Source organism: Danio rerio, chromosome 1, assembly GCF_052040795.2.
Source record: "Danio rerio strain M-AB ecotype USA chromosome 1, GRCz13ab, whole genome shotgun sequence".
Taxonomy (NCBI): Eukaryota; Metazoa; Chordata; class Actinopteri; order Cypriniformes; family Danionidae; genus Danio; species Danio rerio.
This window is the reverse complement of record NC_141021.1, coordinates 19,163,162-19,184,786: the sequence shown is the minus strand read 5'-3', so window position 1 is coordinate 19,184,786 and position 21,625 is coordinate 19,163,162. Positions and strand designations below refer to the sequence as shown.

The window sequence follows — 21,625 nt, the reverse complement described above, 5'->3', positions numbered from 1 at the left end:
AAGTAAAGGAGTAAAAAGAGTAAAAGTGAAGAAAAATAGAAAGTAAAGAGGGCGAATGGGGGACCCTCGTTGCTTTATTCTCGCGCTGCAAGTGCCCTGTTTAATGGTTTTCTTGCTAGTGAAAAGTTTATTTTTTCCATTTACAAAGTCCGCCATGTAGATAAAAAATGTGCCATGGCCTGACACAACTGTCTCTTAAAGGGAATGGAAGATGAGTCTCTGATTGCTTTAATGCACGTTATGCTCAAAACACACCCATAATTCATTAAGAGAATAAGCACAATCCTGATTGACCATTTGCTGCAAGGCAAACTATATTTTTTCTTCGCAAAAGTGGATTTGGACACACCCTTAATGCTTTTGCGCCATGCACTTTAGACTTTGCGCCTAGATCAGTAAAATAGAGCCTTTAATATTTTTACACACCAAGGGCTCTATTTTGACGGTCCATGCGCAGAGCGCAAAACGCAGGGCGCAAACGCCTTCAGTGCGTGTCAGAACGCATTTTTGCTAATTTACGGACGGGAAAAACTGCTTTGCGCCAAGGCGCATGGTCTAAAAGGGTTGAGTTTATTTTCTTAATGAGTTATAGGTGTGTTTTGAGAATAAACCAATTAGAGTCTCATCTCCCATTCCCTTTAAGAGTCAGCTGCGTCGCACCAAGAGCGCATTCGCTATTTACAGGACGCAAAGTAAGTCTAAGTGGAAAAACTGAGCATTTCACTAGCAAACAGTTACAGTTAACAGTTTTTTTTTTCAGAAAACTGTTAAACAGAGCATCTACTGCATGAGAATGAGAGATAATGGATCACTTTCACTTTCGCTCTTGGATAGGGAAACCTTTACGCACAGACATCATTTAGTCTATAAATAAATAATTGCGTTTGTTAATCGCGAAAATTCGTTTCAAAACTATTTCTAAATTCAGTTCTAATGTCAGGGTTCTGCCACTTTGATCTTGTAAATTCTTGTTTTGGTGGCAGAGCTCTGACACTACTCATGCCTGGTCCTGTTTCTGTCTCTGTGTGCGCATGCGCCGTCATGGGTGTACGCAGAGTGTGCGCGCTGCCGCTTCATGTGGCCACGCACGCTCTGCGTCCCTCAGACGCGCGCGCTCTTGTACTAGTGTTTGTGTTTGTTCTGTCAGCAGCGCGCTGCTTTATTCTCAGCGCCTCCGTCTAGTTGGTTTCAGTTTTGGTTGGCACTGAGATGAAGCATGCGCATTGCTTATGTGTGAGCGCACGGTAAGGTGTTTATCTATCGTGTGCTCGTGTCTTGCGTCTCTTGTCAAAGCACGTGGCTCGGTGTTTACATTGTGGTCACGTGCTTTTGTCGTGTGCTTCAGTGTTGTGTTTGTTGTCATGAACATGCGGTTAATGAGTTCTCTCATTGGCTGCATGTTCTTGTCCTGTTAAGTGAGCGCATGGCTTGTGTTGTCTCTCTGTGTCATGCGCTCTCCCGTCTATTGTCTTGTCCCACCCTCCTTGTTAACCCATTATTAGTTAATTGTGTTCACCTGTTTGTGTGTTAATTTTCTACAGTTTATATACCCCTCACTTTTGCTGTCCTGTGCCAGTTCGTCATCACATGTTGTTGTTTGAACCCTTGTCCTGTCGTGTTTCCAGTCTTGTTCCTTACCAGCCAGCCCAGTGAAGTTTGTTTGTGTATATATTTGTTTTGTTAATGTTTTCCCCCTCGGGGTAGTTTATTTTGCATTTTATTTTATTTTTATTATTTAATAAATTCCCATTTTTCCTGCACTTGAGTCCTCGCTCCTTTTTCCCCATTTCCCATCACCAACCCTGACATCTAATTTCTAGCAAACTAATAAATGAACAATAATAACGAAGTGTGTTCAAAACCCTGAGTTATATCCTAAAACACATGCTTAGCCCCATATGGTCTAAAACCTGACAGGTGGGCAAATCTAAGCTTGTTTTTAATAAAAAATATAAATATGAATATAATAAATAATACTGCTAATAATAATAACATTATACAAAAGCAAATTGTTATGAATGAACTGAAAAGCCTCCCGAGATGAAGAAGACATAAAAGCAGTGGTTTTTCATATTTATGTAGGCTAGAAAATAATATGTTTTGTAATATTTTAATCCTTTATATTTATATCCTATATCTATTCTTATGATATCCTATATATATATATATATATATATATATATATATATATATATATATATATATATATATATATATATATATATCTATATATATATCCTTAATATTTAAATTTTTTCATATGTAAAGATATTTGCTTATTGCTCTCTTGTGCGTATTAGGCAGTGTGTAAGCGAGGCGCAACTCTACGCCGGAGTTTGTTTTGGGTTTGTTTTGGTCTAATGAAAAATCTATTTTAGTTTCTCAAAATAGCGACGCGCCAGCAGTGCGCCTCAGAACGCCTTCCTTTTTAGACCAGAACGCCTATGGACGCAAAAATGAGCGCTAATGCATTTGCTATTTAAAAAGCGTATCGCAACGCCTCAAAACGACTCTTGCGCCAAGCTGAAACTACCAAACAAGTATTGTGCCGCGCCTTGCGCCACACTGCGCTGGGTGTATGATAGGGCCCTAAATGCCACGTTTGGAATAAAAATCTTTGAATTTACTCTTACTTAAGGTGGTTTTGTATTAAAGGCTCAATGCAAATAACGGGAGATGGAAACACAGTTGGCAAATAAACTTGACATTGCAAATATTACATCCACATGATGGCCAGCCTCTCTAACAACTTGATGGAAATGCACCTACAGTAATTGCTTCAGGTTAGAATGATTTGCTTCAGGTTAGAATGGAAACCCAGATAAGTCTTGAGTAATGATGATGAAGATTCAACTTTGCAAGAATTAATGATATTTTTTATTAAAATATAAAACAGTTATTTAAAGTCTACTTACACCAGAAGTTGCTGAGACTTTAATTTCATTATGTATAGATGTACTTCCAACTAAAACTGAATACTGGGCATGGGGCAGGGCTTTCTATTATCTGCATGATTGCCTCATAGCAAATTAATAATGGGAGGAGCTTAGTTAAGAATATTGTGGCTGAAGTCATCAAATGCAAATGATCAGAATTTGATTGACGATTACCAAAACATTATTTTTTTCAATGGATTTACTTGCATTGATTAATTGTTCACCTAAATTATAACAGTGTACACAAAAAGATAATGCATTTTGAGATCACACAAACTTTAAATATTTATCAATAACTTTTTACAACCATTTTTATCTAGATTAGAAAACTGAACATTAGCACACACAAACACCAATCCCGAACAGTTTGGATAACTCTGTTTGGTCATCAGCAACAGGATACAGAAGCTTTGAGTCTTTTCTCTGCTTACACAGAGCCCAAATTACACAGAAGCATCCAGAGAAAGTGATCTTTAAGCCTTGTAGTCAAACTCTTTCCATTTCTAACAAGCTTACAGCCCATAGTTGTTCCCTGCCCCGGGTCAGCCAGCACACAGGGATCAGTAAACAGCAGCTGAACACTATAGGCCCGGACCCTCTGTGTTTGGTTTGATTGGGGTGGTCCACAGCTTAAAGGATTGGCGAATGAATAAAATGGGGCAGGCAAACAGTTGCAATGGCTAAAACCCTTTCACCATGGTGACAAGATACAGTGGCCCCAAAAAGAGTTTCAATGTTTAAGCCACGCATTTTGCGATCTGTAGATGTTATTGTATTAGACAGCAAAATATTTCATGTTTATACACAAACAACAACATCTTTAATTTAAACTAACTTTTAAAAGTTTTAATGAGTTGCTACCAGCAATATTGTGGTTGGTGTTTGAACCTTAAAGCAAGTGAAAAGGGTAGAAAATTAAACAATATTTATCACCCTACATTGAATGATTGCATTAAGTATTGCTAGCATTTTGTGTGTGTGTGCGTGTGTGCGTGTGTGCATGTGTGCGTGTGTGTGTGTGTGTGTGTGTGTGTGTGTGTGTTACAATTATTCAAAAATGTAATGTTTTAATATGGAAATTAGGGATTATTTAATTGAATACAATATAATTTGCACATTGCTTGTGTAAAAGTATGGTCGTTGAATGAAGAAAGATTAAAAATTCTTGTTTATTTATTATAATTTATTATTATTTTTATATAAGTATATATAGCATATCAAATAGTTTAACTATGTGCGTTTTGGTTGTCTTTTTTATTGCTCTATTTCTCAGAAAACACTAATGTAAAAATAATTAACTGTTTTTGTAAAATAATTTTTTTTATTCATTTTACTTGCACATTAATTGCACATTATTTAATTTGCACAGAAATTTGGACTCTTCAATCTGCAGCAAAAACAATTTATGAAAATTAACAAAAATAGAATAATCCATTTTTGCTAATGAGCTCTTCAAATGTACATAATCAGGCAAATTGTGTATGAAAACAGCCCTTTGTAAAATTTTTCACAATATAGATATGAACTATAAAGTTTGGTTTATATGTAAATGAATATGCAAATGAAGTAAAGATGTATGGCTAACTGCAGGAGAATAGCAAACATTTATATAAAATTGTCTATAAAAGATGAAATCTCACACATGCAAACTGATAAAGTGTGACCAAAGGAACTCTTAAACATGTATTTTGAATGTTTTTTGTTTTTTCACATTAGGTTGAAAGTACACTTTATAAAAAACATTAATATTCTGAAGACAAAACCCGAGATTAATGTACTTTGGTAATCATTTTTATTTTGATTTGCAGGTTTCATTCTGTCGAAAACGTCAGCTGTGCTTCATCTCTTAGTGCCATTGAGGCCAAATTAATTCGCCTGTTTCAGTCAGAGTTTCTCTCCCTCCTAAAGACCTTTCAGTGAGTACAATCACTCTCTCTTTCTGTCTTAAACACTCTTTTTCCTCTTTTCTTCTTGTGGAAAAGATCCCATTGACTCTCTTTAAATTAAAAACAGGTATCTTTGTGGCATGTTTTAAACCACAAGATGCTTTACTACCTTGTGGGTCAAAGGTGGACATGCTGTTTTGGTCTCTTAAATTGAACTTTGCATTGTTACAAAGAATCTCATCACAGAAACATTTTAGAGCCCTTCAACTCCAAGACAAGCATCTCTCTTGAGTGTGAAAAATTAATTATCTACTTGGCTTTTTAGCAAATGGTCTAAATACTTGTTAAGAAAATGTTAGTTTGTTAACAAATATATTGTATGTTTTGTTTGTTTGTTTGTTTGGTTTTTTGTTTGTTTGTTTGTTTGTTTTGTGCATTTGAATAGGAACATTGACAGACTTAATAAAGGAGCCATTAGTAAAGAAGAATTCAGAGCTGCTGTGGAGACCAGGTACTTACTTTCTATTTATACTTGTCTTAATGTATTTCAGAAAGTAAATAAAAACTGTATTTATTTAGTTTAGGTTTTTTTTTTTTTTTTGTACGATTTTTAACAATAAGGAATATTAGTTTTCTCTTAAAATATGTATTACTCCTCTAAAATTTTTAGCTTTCAGACTTATTTACATAAACTGTACAATATAGTAAAACATAATAAAAAACACTGTAATGAAATAAGAACATTATGAAACATGGTGCCTTAATCTCAGACATTTTAAAAAACATATAGAGTTTTCTAACTCCCCAACAAAAAAAAAATGTAAACCTGGGATAAAGCTACAAAAACAGTAATTCAATATATCTATCTATCTATCTATCTATCTATCTATCTATCTATCTATCTATCTATCTATCTATCTATCTAGATAGATAGATAGATAGATAGATAGATAGATAGATAGATAGATAGATAGATAGATAGATAGATAGATAGATAGATAGATAGATAGATAGATAGATAGATAGATAGATAGATAGATAGATAGATAGATAGATAGATAGATAGATAGATAGATAGATAGATAGATAGATAGATAGATAGATAGATAGATGATAGATAGATAGATAGATAGATAGATCTGGTTCCACTACTGTAATGGTAAATTCACTCATTTTCAAATTGTTTGTTTACAGCAACTACAAGTGATATTTAGTAAATTAGATTATATATACATTTTATTAAAATGATTATTTAGATGATTTTTCTAGTCTGGGTCAGTTGGCATTTATGTGTGAAGATTGCATGTTATCCCTGTGTTGGTGTAGATTTCCACTCTGTAAAACATATGCTGGATAAGTTGGTGGTTCATTCCGCTGTGGCAACCCCTGATGAATAAAGGGACTAAGCTGAAGGAAAATAAATCAATAATTGAATGAATGAATGACTTTTCTCGTTTTTCATCACTAAAAACTATTTGTAAGCAATTTCTGACCATCTAAAATATTTCAGAGCTTACTATAACTACAAAAATGCAATCTCATTTCATTTTTTTTTTTCAAAATGAGTATATACTCAATAAAATATTTAAAAGCTTGATATTTCATTTTCTGCAACTCATCCAGGTCAAGAATTTACACATTTATAAATATCTTGTAAATGTAAGTAACATGAGTATCCTGATTAATGAATAAAATCATAAAATTTTGCGAAGAAAGTGAAATTGGAAATAAAAAGTCAACTCCTTTTTTAACAAGCTGCATAATGTCAAAGCGTGATTCATTTTAAATCCTTTTAATCAACTTTTTGGCCTTTTTAGAAATTTGGAATCTTTCCGGTTTAGTATCACTGACTAACAAGTTTACAGAATAAAATACTTTTCCGTTAATAAGTATTTTTCTTTGGCCGTATTAAATCACCAAGAAACTGTGACTCTGCCTTATCAGCGTCTAAATGAAGTGATCACCTAATTTACTCGTACCATTAAAGTTAAAACACCCCTGTCTTTTCTCCCTAACACATTTACCTCTGTATAATCCTCTTTATTTGAGTATGTACTATTGTAGCCACCATGCAAGACCTCCTAGCCAATCTCGCATTTTTATTCGTAATCTTTGATAAGTTCATCTGTCTTTATCTGTGTTTTCTGGAGCGAGTGAAGGTTGTAGTTTGTGCGAGTGAATATTTGCGTGTATGTGTGTAAGTCTAATCCTTTGATTGACTGGTCAGTGTGAGTCCTGCTCTGTGCGATGACCGAGTGGAGAGGCCGGTTGACCTTCGGACCTCTTGACTGGCATAGGGTCATTGAGCGCTGGCTTGGTCAGGTCTGATGAGTGGACTCTCGGCCTGTGGGGACATCACTGACCTTTTGACCTGACCTTCTCCACAGGTTTGGCCTGGAGATTTCCGAGCCTCAGTTTGAGCAGCTGTTGGACAGGCTTCCTCTTGACCGGCACGGAAATGTGCAGTACCCGATCTTCATGGCCGCCTTTGACACCAGGTAAATAGCCGTTTGACCTTTTGAATATTCACTGCATGCTAGATTTGGATTTTTTATTTAAAGGGACAGTACACCCAAAAATGAAAATTCTGTCATTATCTACTCACTCTTAACTTGTTGTAAACCAGTTAGATTTTTTTGTTCTGTTTTAAACAAAAGAAGTGATTTAGAAAAATGCTGGAAACCTGTAACCATTGACTTGCATATTATCTTTGCATATTATGGATGTCAATGGTTACAGATTCCCAACATTGTTCAGAATAACTTTTTTTGTGCTCAACAGATTAAAAAAAAACATAAACTGTTTTGAAGTCAGCGCCAATAGCCTAGTGGCTAAGTGTGCCAAAATATTGCACCATGGTTCTTACGGTGACAAGAGTTCGATTCCTGGCTTAAGTTCCTATGCCGATCCTTCCCCTCTCTCTGCTCCCAATGTTTCCTGCCTGTCCTCCACTATCCTATCCCACTAAAAGGTGAAATACGTTTTCAAAAATTATTATTACATTTAAAAAAATAACTTTTTTGAAACATATCAAGGGGGAGTAAAGGATGTCCGAATTTGCATTTTGGTTGAACTATCCTTTTAACGTTAGTTTAACAGGAGAACAAGAGAAGTTAAACTTAAATATTACTAATGGAATTGAGTAAAACAGAAATTATGAGAAGATATTTTGTGTGTCATTATTTGCTTTCAACATAAAAAAGAAAGTTTGGTGAGAACTTAAGGATGCAGATCCACACAGTAGTTGTTATCAACAGAATTTTGCATCAATAAACTCTAAAATGGAAAAATCAGGGATTCAGTCAACAATTTCTTGCATATAGTTCCAAGCTGTTATGATTTTTGTTTTTGAAGTCTGTTGAAAACCTTTATCCACTGATAGCCGTAGTAAAGGAAAAAGAATACAGTGAAAGTCAATAGCTAGTTTCCAAAATTATTTAAACATTAAGGGTTGAGTAAATAACAAAAGATTATCATTTTTTGGTGGATTGTCCCTTTAAAATAAGATTTGGGAAGGCATTTGATCATACATTCATTTTCCTTTGGCTTACTCCCTTTATTCATCAGGGATTACCACAGTGCAATGAACCGCCAACTTATCTAGCATATGTTTTACACAGCGAATGCCCTTTCAGCTGAAACCCAGTACTGGGAAACATCCATACACACTCATTTACACTTGTACACTACAGACAATTTAGTTTATTCAATTCACCTATAGCGCATGTCTTTGGTCTGTGGGGAAAACCGACGCCAACACCAGCCGGGACTCAAACCAGCGAAGTTCTTGATTTAAGGCGGCAGTCCATAGTAGGGAAAAAGAATACCCTGGTAGTCAATAGCTACTGGTTTCTAACACTCGTTAAACATTGAAGGAGAAGTCAATTATTAAAGAATTTCCATTATTGGTGAACCGTCCTTAGGTTTGGGGATCAAATGCAATTAGCAACTTTTCATCAGTCTTAGTACAAGATGTATCTACAGAAGAATCAAGCTTTCAATAGGAGAGATTTTTAAAACTCTGCTTCGAAAACTCTGCTTTTGAACGAGATGCTAATGGTCTAATCAGATTTAATGATTTATGCTAAGCTAAGCTAAAAGATTATCTGAAAGGATTAAAAATGGTAAAACTCAACTGTTTAAACCTAGGGGAGTTGTAAAATGAGCCTATTTTTAAGTGGAGTGTTTGTTTTAAGGCATGTGGAATATAGTCATGCAGAATAAGAACTTATAGGACTTATAAAAAGTCAGTTTGCAAGATAATAAACTTGATTTGTGTCACCATTGAAAAATGTTACATAAGGTTCATGGGTTCTTGATTAGCATCTGTTTCACATTCCCAAACGATTTAGTAAAGTATTTTATTCCACAGACTGTATCAATTACTGAAAAAATGAAATAGAATGGAATTTTGAATTGTGTTCAAGTTATTTATTTATAATATGTTTTACATTTGAGTGACTTATGCACATTTTTAGCTATAATCCTTTATCAGGTGAGGAACCATATATAATAACTTCACTGACATTGATTAAAATATAACTTTTTAAGTCATAAAAGTCCAAAAGTCTAGTAATAACCTCAAGTAACACTCCAAGGTTTGATAAGTATTTCAATGAGAAGGGTTAAATGGGTTTTTATTTGATCCTAAAGCAACAATTAAGTAAAAAAAAAAAACATTTTATATTGTATAATTAAGTAAAATAGTATAATAATATATAATATTATTTGTTTTTTATGCACTATTTATTTTTCCCCCTCATATATCCCAACAACTGTTTGCATGATTTGTATTCAGGAAGAGGGTAGAGATTAAGTCTATAGTGACATCATGCTTCAGGGTGGTTCTTTGCTTTGCTTTTGTATTTTAGTCATTGTGTTTTAACCGTTAGGATGCCACTGAAAGAAGTAGCCTAATAATATGTATGGTGTTCTTGTATAACAACTGTGTGTGTGTGTGTGTGTGTGTGTGTCAGTGTGTGTGTGTGTGTGTGTGTGCATGCGTGCGTGCGTGCGTGCGTTTGTGTGTGTGTGTGTGTGTTTGTGTGTGCTCTAGTGTGTCAAACATACACTCAAAAAGTTTAGTTTGCTGTTTGCTCAAACAACCTATTTTAAAAGAGCTTAAACACAATTTAAACACAAAAAAGGGTAAGAGTAACTTAATTGTTTTATTTCCAATCCTCTTAAATTTATAAAAACTAATAAGCTAACTTAATTCCTTTATGTTGTCCCAACACAAATCAATTGTGTGGAACTCAACATTTTTACAGTGTATATGATTGAAGCAAGTTTACTAGAACAATTTTTATTCAACACATTTAGAAGTTTCTTCAGCCATTAAAAATGCGTTTCAGTATCTTTTTAGGTCACATTTTATTTTGATAGTCCATTTGTTTAATTAAGTTACATTACATCTTCATACCAACTAATTCTCATTAGATTATAAGTACTGTTAGGTTAGGGTTGGGGTTAGGGTTAGTGTAAGTTGGCATGTACTTGCAAAGTTTCTTATAGTCAGTTAAATGTCTGTTGAAGGAGCAGTATTAACATATATTAAGCAGACAGTCTACTAATACCCGAGCAGACCATCAAAATAAAGTGTTACCTATTGTTACCTTTTTTTAAGGATATGCTTCATGGTCATTATGGCATGAAACCTTTCATCATGAGACAATCACACAATCATCTGAATATTATATTTATGAACTTGAAATGTTTGAACTGCTTGAACCACCGATGAAATAAACGCAAAACATTTTTTAGCAGGATGATCGCCTAAAATTGTGTGTTTGTGCGAAGATGGTTAAAATGGTTGGTTATGAGGATTAAGACCTGACCACCCTGGGGGACCCATGTGAACTTCCCAAACCACCTAATGAATGACCAACAATAACCAACGCAATGTAAACGTTTCTTAAATAGAACAGGGCAATGAATTTTAATCTGCTAGAGTAGCAGCTCCGAGACATGCGGTTTTAGTGTGATTTGTGTGTGTGTGTGTGTCTAGGGTGTGTGTGCATCAAATGGGGGCTGGGTATAAGCTTAGCTGCTCATTTTATTTTCTCTCTCAGTGTGTGCAGGGGATAAAGACCTAGAAAACCAGCCTGGCTTAGTTGACAGGTGACAAGGGTTATACTGAATGGGGATTTTGTAATACTAACAGTGGGGAAAAAGCCCATGCACCAAGGGACCTCCTGAATAGAGAGAAAGAAAACTTTAGAACTTCTATACTCGCAGGGAACAGTGAGAAAGGCCGACCATGACAGCTACAAACTCTTGCTCTCGCTCTCTGTCCCATGAGAAATGCTAAATCATTCATGCTAAAGCGGCCTGATCCCGGTGTCAGTAGTTTCTGTGTGGCATTTCCTCTGTTTTGGTGAAACTTTGACATGTTAGTCAAACAGAGCTTTGGCTGTCAACATTTAGAGCGCAACAGATTAACATCGCTCACATCCCGCTCAAGCTTTGTTTAATCACATTATTGTAACTTATATTGGACATTTACTAGCAACAATACAAAATAAAAGCATTTGTCTGCTGATAGAAGCGTGTATTTTAAAAGTCTTAACGTGTACATAGTATATTTGTTATTAGATCTCCTTGACTACAGGATGACCTACAATTTACTACATTGTGAGGTCTCTTCTCCTTAGCAGAAGTAAGATTTGAAAGCATTTCATGAGATGAGACACAAGTTGTGTCTCATTTTACACTGCAAAAAATGCTTTTCTTTCTTAGATTTTTGTCTTGTTTCTAGTCCAAATATCTAAAAGTTCTTAAATCAAGAAGCATTTTTTAGACAAGCAAAACATATTGTCTTGTTTGTGGGTGAAGTGAGTTTTTCCTTAAATCAAGCAAAATAATCTGCCAGTGGGGTTAGCTAAATAATCTTGTTTTTCGATTTGTGATAAGATTTTTTTCCTTACCCCATTGGCAGATTATTTTGCTTGATTTAGGGAAAAACTCCAAACTCCAAAACTCCCACTTCATTTTGGCATATTATTTCTTGAAACAAGACAATATGTTTTGCTTGTCTAGAAAATGCTTCTTGATATAAGAAACAAGACAAAAAAATCTAAGTAAGAAAAGCATTTTTTGCAGTGTAGAGGCTGCATCCTCTGAAGGACTTCAAAGGTAAATCCTTCAAAGTCCACAGAGGCCGAACCGAGAGTTTTGAAATGAGACAATCTAGCCTACAGAAGACGGATCTAGTCACCTAGCAATCGTAAGAGCTTCTGTTAATAAGCGCTAATAAAAATTGGATTTTTTTCAAAGTGATTTTAAAACTCATTTTAAGTGATTTAAAGGCAAAACAAGGCTTAGAAAAGCTGTAAATATATTTCCTTTGATCCATACATGTAAACTGTCTATTTGTTTATTTAACATGTGTTTACATATCCACGTAAAATAAACCTAATTCATACATTTAATCCGGAGTTTTCTTTTAAAAGCGCCCTGCCATTATCAGAACGCAATGAATCTTAGGACGTTCAAGGCCGCGAAAGATCCACCAGTTGTGTCCTTCATTACCTGGGAAACGAAGGATGCATTTGGAGGCTGCGTTTGAAGGAGGATGCAGCCTCTGAAATGTGACACAGCTACAGCTTAAAAATTTTAATGAGATATTTGAAACTTTACTGATCAACATTGAAGAACACTTTCAAATACCTCCCAGTTGATGGTATTAAAGTCCCAGTGAAATCAAAATTCATATTTTCTTACCTTTGCTTCAATATGTCGGTCTTAAGGTAATCTATAATCTAGGCTGCTCCAATACAGTGATAAAATAGACTTTTATATGATATAAACATTCATATTTTTAGATTTGTCTCTTCTGGCAAAATGAATCAGCAATTTTTTTGATGTCAACTTATACTTCAGTTTCTTATTAGATCTTCTGACCAATGCAATGCTCACTAGTATATGATATGTCCCAGCCCCTTTAAGATGCTGTTGCTAATGCTTTTATTCAAACCAAAAGAGTGTTCAGACTGAGGGTTCAGCTAAAACATTCATTCATTCATTTTCTTTTTGGCTCAGTCCCTTTATTAATCTGGGGTCGCCACAACGGAATGAACCACCAACTTATATGTTTTTTATGCAGCAGATGCCCTTCCAGCTGCAACCCATTACTGGAAAACATCCACACACACTCATTCACACTCATACACTACGGACATATTCATTCCACCCAATTCACCTGCACCGCATGTCTTTGGGGGAAACCGGAGCACCCGGAGGAAACTCACAAGAACTTCTTGCTGTGAGGCGAGAGCACTACCTACTGCACCACTGTGTCACCCTCGCCTAAAACAAATATTTAAAAATATATATATATGAACAAAAGCCAAACTGAGCTGATCTGAACTTTTTTTGGTCATTCTGAAACATGGGCTGTGTCTAAAATTGCCTACTACTCAGTAGACTGCATTTGAATTTAAATGTACTACTTGAACATTAGAAAAGTATGTTCTATAATGTATGAATGTAAGCAGTATGAATGGAACTCGGATGTACTACATCCGCCTTTTGTCATGATCACTTGACCTACACATGCCAGTCGGTACACTCCCATTCATGAATTCTCTTTTGGGGCATCATGGGATAGCATAGCGTGTGTTGAATGCATTCTTCAGAATCTCACAGGAAGTAGTAAGTCATCCGGGTACTTCTCGTATACTGTTTTTCGAATTCTATGAATATGGACATACTACACGCTCACATACTGATTTTAGCGTACTATATTATATGGTAGTATGCAATTTCGGATCCAATCATGCTGTTTTTAAAAGGGGGAGTGGCTTCTATCCTGGTTTCCTGTTTCAGTTGAAATTACGTCAAACATAAACTGACTTTGACAGATGGTTAGCCGTACTAAATTTACTGAACCCCTCAGCAGGTGTTTCAGATGAAGGACAGAGCAAGAGTTAATCAGTCTCACTACTAAATCATTCAAATTCCTCCAAAAAAGTCTGGTCGTCCCTCAAAGACAAATGCATGAGAGAGCAGCATAGTGTCAAATCTCAATTACTATTGGTTCTACACTGCCACTGGATTTGCTCTGCAATTCAATGCTTACAGGTCTCAGTATAGTGTCTTGATGTTGAAGAGAATTTAGAAGCCCTGCAGTGACCAATGAGAGACACTTACCCTGCAGTGACCAACGGGAGGCTTAACGAGAAACACTTGTTTGTGTTCTGGCCACATGTGCTTGGTTGTATCCTTTACTAATGTGTTTACTGAAATTGGTCTTTTAAATATAATAGTTTAATGCTTTAAGCCATGTCAAACATTTTTCTCAGGACATTTTTTCTGTATAAAGAAAATGCTAGTTACTTCCAAATACTTTAAAAAGTAGTAGTGATGTCCTGTGAGTGACTATGTTCTGTTGGAGACTAGTAGTGTGCAGGGTGGGCCATTTATATGGATACACCTTAATAAAATGGGAATGGTTAGTGATATTAACGGCTTGTTTGTGGCACATTAGTATATGTGAGACGCCTTGTAAATAACACATGAAAGAATAAAGTTACGTTAAAGCCAAGCACACCATTGTTTTCTTGTAAAATTCTCAATAAGTTTATTAAGGTGTATCCATAGAAATGGCCCGCCCTGTATTGTTAGAGACTAGTGGTGTCCTGTAGGAGACTAGTGATGTCCTGTATGAGACTAGTGCTGTATTGTTAGAGACTAGTAGCTGTTTCTCAATTCCAAGAATGCAGAGAACGAACTTGTGTTCTCGTAGAGACATTCTTGTCAAGTTACCTTGGAAAAAGAAAGTCGTGAGACAACGAGAACAGCGAACGTGTCCTGTGAGATGCTGCGTTCCTTTTGATGGTCATGTGACCCTCATCCGTTTTAATGGAAAATTATGTAAAAATTAACAGTTTTTGTACAATAATTTATTTTATTTTATTTTTTTTTTGCCTTTTCAATATATAACATGTACAAAGACCTTACAAATACACTTAAAACAGAAATAAATAACTATATTTAATAAATATTTATTTATAAATAATATAAATAAAAAAGATTTTAATATTAATTTCAGCAAATAAACACCCTCAATGTGTTTATGCAGATAGATATACAGATAGATATACAGTATATGCTGCACTTTAAACCTCCTTTATTCAGTCGCAACAACTTCTATGACTTCTAGAGCGAGTACTGCGCTTAAGTCTGCATTAATGCATCCTCGATGTCAGGAACACATCAGGGTTCTGTCATGGGTCCTCCGTTCCTGTGCTCTTGAGTTTTGGAACTGAACTTTGGCCGTTGATGATGACGTTACATGAAAAAACAAGGACACAAGATTGCTTAAGAACACATTGAGAAACAGTCAGTGTTATCCTATAGGAGTCTGTGTAATGTCCTGTGAGAGTCTAGTGATACCCTGTGAAAGTCTAGTGATGTCAGTGAGAGTAATGTCCTGTGAGAGACTATGATGTCCTGTGAGAGCCTAGTAATGTCTGTGAGAAACTAGCGGTGTACAGTGAGAGACTAGTGACTTTCTGTAGTTGCAGATGTGCTTAAGCAGGTTCAATGTTTCAACTCAACATTGTTGTTTAAAATAATAACATATTAAACAAGATATAGCTAAACATATATACAGTTGAAGTCAGAATTGTTAGCCCCCCTTTGAACTTTTTTTTTCTTTTTTAAAATATTTCCCAAATGATGTTTAACAGAGCAAGGAAATTTTCACAGTATGTCTGATCATATTTTTTCTTTTGGAGAAAGTCTTATTTGTTTTATTTCGGCTAGAATAAAAGTAGTTTTAATTTTTTTTAGAAACTATTTTAAGGTCAATATTATAGCCCCTTGAAGCTATTTTCTTTTCGACTGTCTACAGAACAAACCATCATTATACATATTATAACTTGCCTAATTACCCTAACCTGCCTAGGTAACCTAATTAACCTAGTTAAGCCTTTAAATGTCACTTTTAGCTATATAGAAGTGTCTTGAAATATATCTAGTGAAATATTATTTACTGTCATCGTGGCAAAGATAAAATAAATCAGTTATTTGAAATGAGTTATTAAAACTATTATGTTTAGAAATGGGTTAAAAAATATCTTCTCTCTGTTAAAAAGGAATTTGGGGGGGGGGGGGGGGGTTAAAAAGGGGGCCAATAATTCTGACTTAAACTGTGTCTGTGTGTGTGTGTGTGTGTGTGTGTGTGTGTGTGTGTGTGTGTGTGTGTGTGTGTGTGTGTGTGTGTGTAATATGAATATATAGGTATTTCCAGATATTCTCTAGATATTTACATTTTTTGTTCTCTAGTGAGCTAACAAAGCTGTATAAACCAAATTACTTGCCTAAAGTAAATGTAATACAAGGTGACATTGTTTACAAGTTCATTTGAGTTTGTGTCATAGCTAATAGTAAAGAGGAAGGAAAGATCACATTCACTGTTCTAACACAGCATGTGCAACTCTAAAGCATGATCTGCGTTCACATGAATATCCTGAAGTTAACAGAATTTGAAAGATGAGACGAAGAAGAAGTGGTGTTTCTCAAGAAACTCGAGAAACTATTTTGTTATCATATTACCGCTAAATTTTTTAAAAATCCCTTTAAGAAACAGCATCAACTTGTTAAAGTTAATATTTAGAAAATTACAAGTTTCAAGTTAAGTTAGTATTTCTTACGCATACTTACCAAATCAAAAGACCCACATTGAACATATTGAACATGAATATGCACACCAGTAGATTACTTTTCAGTGACTTTTCAGATGAACCCATATTAGGGTTTTTTTTTTTTTTTTGTAATTCTACCAGTACTTCTGGTTTTGTTCAGACAGTTTCACCATCTTCAATTTAGCTTGATTTGTCTGTCCCTCTCTGTGTTTTTTGGGGGTCATTGGGCCCCTCAGAGTTTGTGTGGTCCCTATGGTGAGACTGAGAGCCCGCACAGTCGTTGGATGGGTAGATGTCAGATCTTCGTGTGGGAACCTCAGACGTCAAAATCCCAGATATCCCACCCTAATCTCCAGCAAAACATTTTGTTTTTCCTCTTTCTCTCTCCTCGCTCCCTCTCTCTCCTTCCTTTCCTCCCTCCACCCATTTAGGGCTTTAATTTTTTATTCATGGGGTGTGAAGGGGTTGAAACGGGGGTGTGGGGACAGGATCGGGATCACTCCTTGAGCTGGGTCCAGGGCTCAGACCAGCGCCGCTGACAATGGCCTCAGTGTTGTGCTGGGTGTTGCGAGCAGGCCGTTTGGACATTCTTCCCCTGTCAGTGGAAGCAGATCTGGGAGGTAGCGCTGCCCGGGATTACCATCTCATTAATAGCAGCCATGACTTTTGTTCAAAGAACGACTTGTGTAATGTTGCCGTGTGGATGATGGGTAATCCGCTGAAGCTGCAGCTGTAGGGGAAACTGGACACACACACATTGAAACTATTCAGTGTGACTCCTTTTATAAATGAGGCATTGAAAACATATTATAGATGTCGATATCGACAGACAAATTGACCATTAGTCGAAAAACCTAACTAAGATTTTAATATCGAAACTCTGTTATGCAGAAGTATGTGACAGCTTCACTGAATATTTATTATTTAAATGGTGCTGGACATGTTATAACATATAATAGATACATTTTGCAAAAATAAATATATTATTTTGCAATTTGGCTAAATATATTTGCACGTGTTGAGAGACAACACTAAAAAAACACAACCCTATATACATTTGTGGAGAGCAGCAAATACGTCCCAGGAGATAAGTTTTTTTGTAGCTTTTGTTTTCGCGAATCCAACAGAGGCCGCTCTGTACACTTTTTAAGATATCAAATTTCTCTCGTGAGTGCCGTTCAAACCTGCTTTTCTCACGTAAATCCACTAGAGGCTGCTGTGCTCTGACGGACTAACTGATCGACTGATCATTCCCTGAACACAACCAATAGTGTTTCCAAAAACACTGATTGACCCACCCACCCAGTTCCCTAAACCCAACCGACAGTTTTGAAAACTAATCCGTAAAAAGACCCTCGACTGATTTTTACGACATTACCAGATTTTACCACATTCTCATCCTGTTATTTACTTGTTTATTTTATATTTTTGTTTTTTGTCTTACCTGCTTTCTGGATACATTCGTCGTCAAGTCCTCTGAGTCTCAAGTCCGCCAGCGTACATGGTAAGCTACTGGAAAAACTAGTAACAGCGGAAACCCATCCATATGATTAGCGGTCAGCTGATAAGTGCAAAACGAAATGCTGTCATTTCATCCCATAGCATTCCTTTTAGACTCAATGCAACCATACATACTTCTGGCTACATAATTAGCAATCTCCAGAAATGAATAAGGGGCTACCTTTTGAGAATGAGCCTATGTTGCAACAACCTTCTCTAGATTACGATTTGTAGCTGTGTTGAGTAAAATATATTTTATATAAAAGATTGGCTGTTAAAAATTCAGCTTTGACGTTACAGGAATAAATACTTATAAAGGGAAAATGTATTAAAAAAACGAATACGTTCTTTCAATTTATTATTGTTTTTATTAAACAAATGCAGTATTTGTGAGCACTTTTTCAGAATAATTAAAAAAATATTAACCATTTTTGTTAATATTTTTTATTTATTTTTGTATTTGTTCATTAATTTGCTTGTTAATGCGCCCATTTACTCATTCGTTTGCTTGTTCGATCGTTCATTCGTTCCTTTGTTCGTTCCTTCATTAGTTCCTTTGTTGATTCCTTTGTTCATTACTTCGTTTGTTCTTTCCCTTGTTCGTTCCTTTGTTCGTTCCTTTGTTCGTTCCTTTTTTGGTTCGTTTCTTCGTTGGTTAATTTTTTTCGTTGGTTTATTCCTTCCTTCTGTCCTTCATTTGTTCGTTCGTTCGTTAGTTAGTCAGTTAGTTAGTTAGTTAGTTCGTTCATTCATTCATTCATTTGTTCCTTCCTTCCTTTGTTCGTTCCTTCATTTGTTTGTTCTTTTGCTCAAGCTTGTTTGTTTGTTCATTTGCTCGCAAGCTTGTTCCCTCGCTCGTTCGATCCCTCGCTCACTCGGTTGTTCCTTCATTCGTTTGTTCGTATTTTTTAAAATACCTTCTTTTGTGTAGGAAAAGAAATGAAGTAAATGAGTGTTTTGTAAATGACAACATATAATGGTAAAAAAACACTCACACTGATAATGATTCCTTTGATTTACTTTTTTTTTATTAAGTAAGCGGTTGCAAATAGTTATATTGGCTTTACTAAATTGAATACATTGAACACAAACACACACATTTTAAGCATGCAGCATCACTCATGTGGCTCTTGTAGTCTCTTTCACACGTTCCTCTCTCAGATGGTGGCCCAGATTAAACAGAACAATACAGTCCAAACCTGCTAAATGTGCATCTACTTATTCCTCTCTTTCACTCCCTCGCTCCGTCAATCCATCCTCAGACGAGATGAAATAAGCGGGGCATTCACTAAGAGGTTATCTCTGTGGGCGTCTCGTCTCTGCAAGTGATGGGACTCCTTCCTCCCTTGAGTTCCCTCTTCTTTTAATGTCAAATCCTTCTATCTTGGCTTGTGGAGAACAGTGGGTCTGCAAGGAGTTCAAGCGACCCCTCGTCTGTTAAAACAACACGCCATCTCTTCTCTCTGAAGATAAGTCGTCTGAGGCCAAGACTTTCAGTCACGTCATCTGAACATGGGTGGCAATCTCAAATATTAAGTCATACTGAGCTTGTTGAAGATCTAAAGACACCGATACATCATCATAACTTTAAGATATAAGTAGATCAGTGAGGGCAGTTTATAAATTATAAAATGTTCAGTTACAGGTTGTTGTTGGTGGTGTAATTTTAATTATTTAATTGGTCACACAATATTTTAATGGTCAATTTGTTGAATTTAAGTTGCATTGCATAAACATGCCAACTAATTCTCATTAAATTATAAGTAGAATGTTCGAGTGGGATTAGTGTTGGGGTTAGATTTAGGATTAGTGTAAATTGACATGTACTTGTTAAGTTTCTTGTAGTCAGTTAAATGTCTGTTGAAGAAGCAGTATCAACAGATATTAAGCAGTGTACTAATACTTAAATGGACCACCAAAATCAAGTGTTACCATTTAATGTTCTTTTATAATGAACTTTATTAATCCTGAAAACCTTTAATTAAACCATGTGAATTCATTTAAACAATGAAGACTTGGAAATCTTGGAGAACAACACATCTTAATACACAAAAACACTTCATTGAATACATGGATTTCACCTATATACTATATTACTGCAGGTTAACAATGTTTATATGTAATAACTTTAACTGTAAAAAGTTATTAGTTAATTAGTTATAGTTAGTAGTAAAAAAAAAATACCGTTATGGTAACTAATAAGCTTAGCTTTTCTTATTTTTATTGTAATGCAATAATGTGCACTTTTTGTAAAGCTGATTTGTATCAATAATAATGTTGAAAAACACTATACAAATAAACTTGAACTGAATTGGACTGTTAAGAATATATGTTTATATAACAACATATTTATGGTTATGTAAACAATAACTATTAAAGGAATAGGTCACCCAAAAATAAAAACTCTCTATCATTTACTCACCCCTTAGTTGATTAAAACCTTTGGGTTTCTTTCTTTTGTTAAACCCAAAGGGGATATTTTGAAAAATGTTGCAAACCTGTAACCTTTGTTTTTCCAATGGAAGTCAATGGTTTTCAGCTTTTATGTGTTCAAAAGAAAGAAAAACTTTCTTAAAGGTTTTTATATAGGTTTGGAAACACTCAAGGGCAAGTAAATAGTAAGTAAATAGAAATTTTCAGGTGAACCATCCCTTTAAATATAATCATTAGTTTACTACAGCATAAAATCGTTAAATTCTCAAATATTTAAGACTTTTTAATTCTGATAAGCAAAGTGCAAATTCCAAAGTGTGAACAACAGCAATGACAACAAAAAGTGGTTTTGAATGAAGTTGGAAACTTTCTAACCATTGATTTCAGTGATCTTCAGAGTCATGTGCCCCCTGATGGGCATAAAAGAGACACATGTGAATTACCTTCAGCTTAATGCAAGTTTGTCATTTATTTACAGTTTAAAGCAAGTTTATAGCACGAATGAATGAACAAACAAACAAACAAGCAAACAAATAAATATATAAATGGTTAATACTTTAATTATTCTGAAAAAAGGGCACACAGAGACTGAATTTATTCAATTAAAAAAGTTATAAAAAATAAACAAATTAATCAGTTATTTTAATATTTTTTTCCCTTAAAAGTATTATTTACTCCTGTGATGTTAAAGCTGAATGTTTAACAGCCAATCTTTTATATACAATTAATTGTACTCAAACGCATTACTATAAATCGTAATCCAAAACAAATTTCAAATTTTCAAGTAGACTCTTAACGTGTGCAGATATATTTAGCAGAATTATATTAAAAATGTTTTTATAATTAATTTATGTAATCACAAACATCAATTTTAGTGTTTTATTTCGAAAAACTTGATTGATTTTACCTAGCTGCTATTTTATTTATTTATTTATTTATTTATTTATTTATTTATTTATTTATTTATTTATTTTATTCTTTAATTTGGTTCTTTTAAATTTTTACAACATTTCAGATTTACAGAACATATCTGCATTAATTTTTTGCAGATTTTAATATTTATTACTGTATATGCAGATAATTAACTATATGCATGCAATTAATAATTTAGCTATTCTTATTGAATCAGGGAATGCCTCATTAATCGTAAGCCGCTATTGACAAACGCATCTGCTAAATGACTAAATTTAAAGTAAATATTCAGTTTTGCAGGGCAAAAATG

At 34.9% G+C, this 21,625-nt stretch overlaps 1 protein-coding gene across 2 annotated transcripts in view; it reads left to right on the top strand.

Moving 5' to 3' along the window:
- Positions 1-21,625, top strand: part of si:ch211-197n1.2 — a 57,731-nt gene that overhangs the window by 17,802 nt on the left and 18,304 nt on the right. For both annotated transcript variants that reach the window (XM_087237019.1, XM_087237018.1), the window contains exons 10-12: positions 4,745-4,852; positions 5,268-5,333; positions 7,210-7,320. In XM_087237019.1, the coding sequence (XP_087093145.1) occupies positions 4,745-4,852; positions 5,268-5,333; positions 7,210-7,320 (285 nt within the window). The remainder of the gene's footprint in view (positions 1-4,744; positions 4,853-5,267; positions 5,334-7,209; positions 7,321-21,625) is intronic.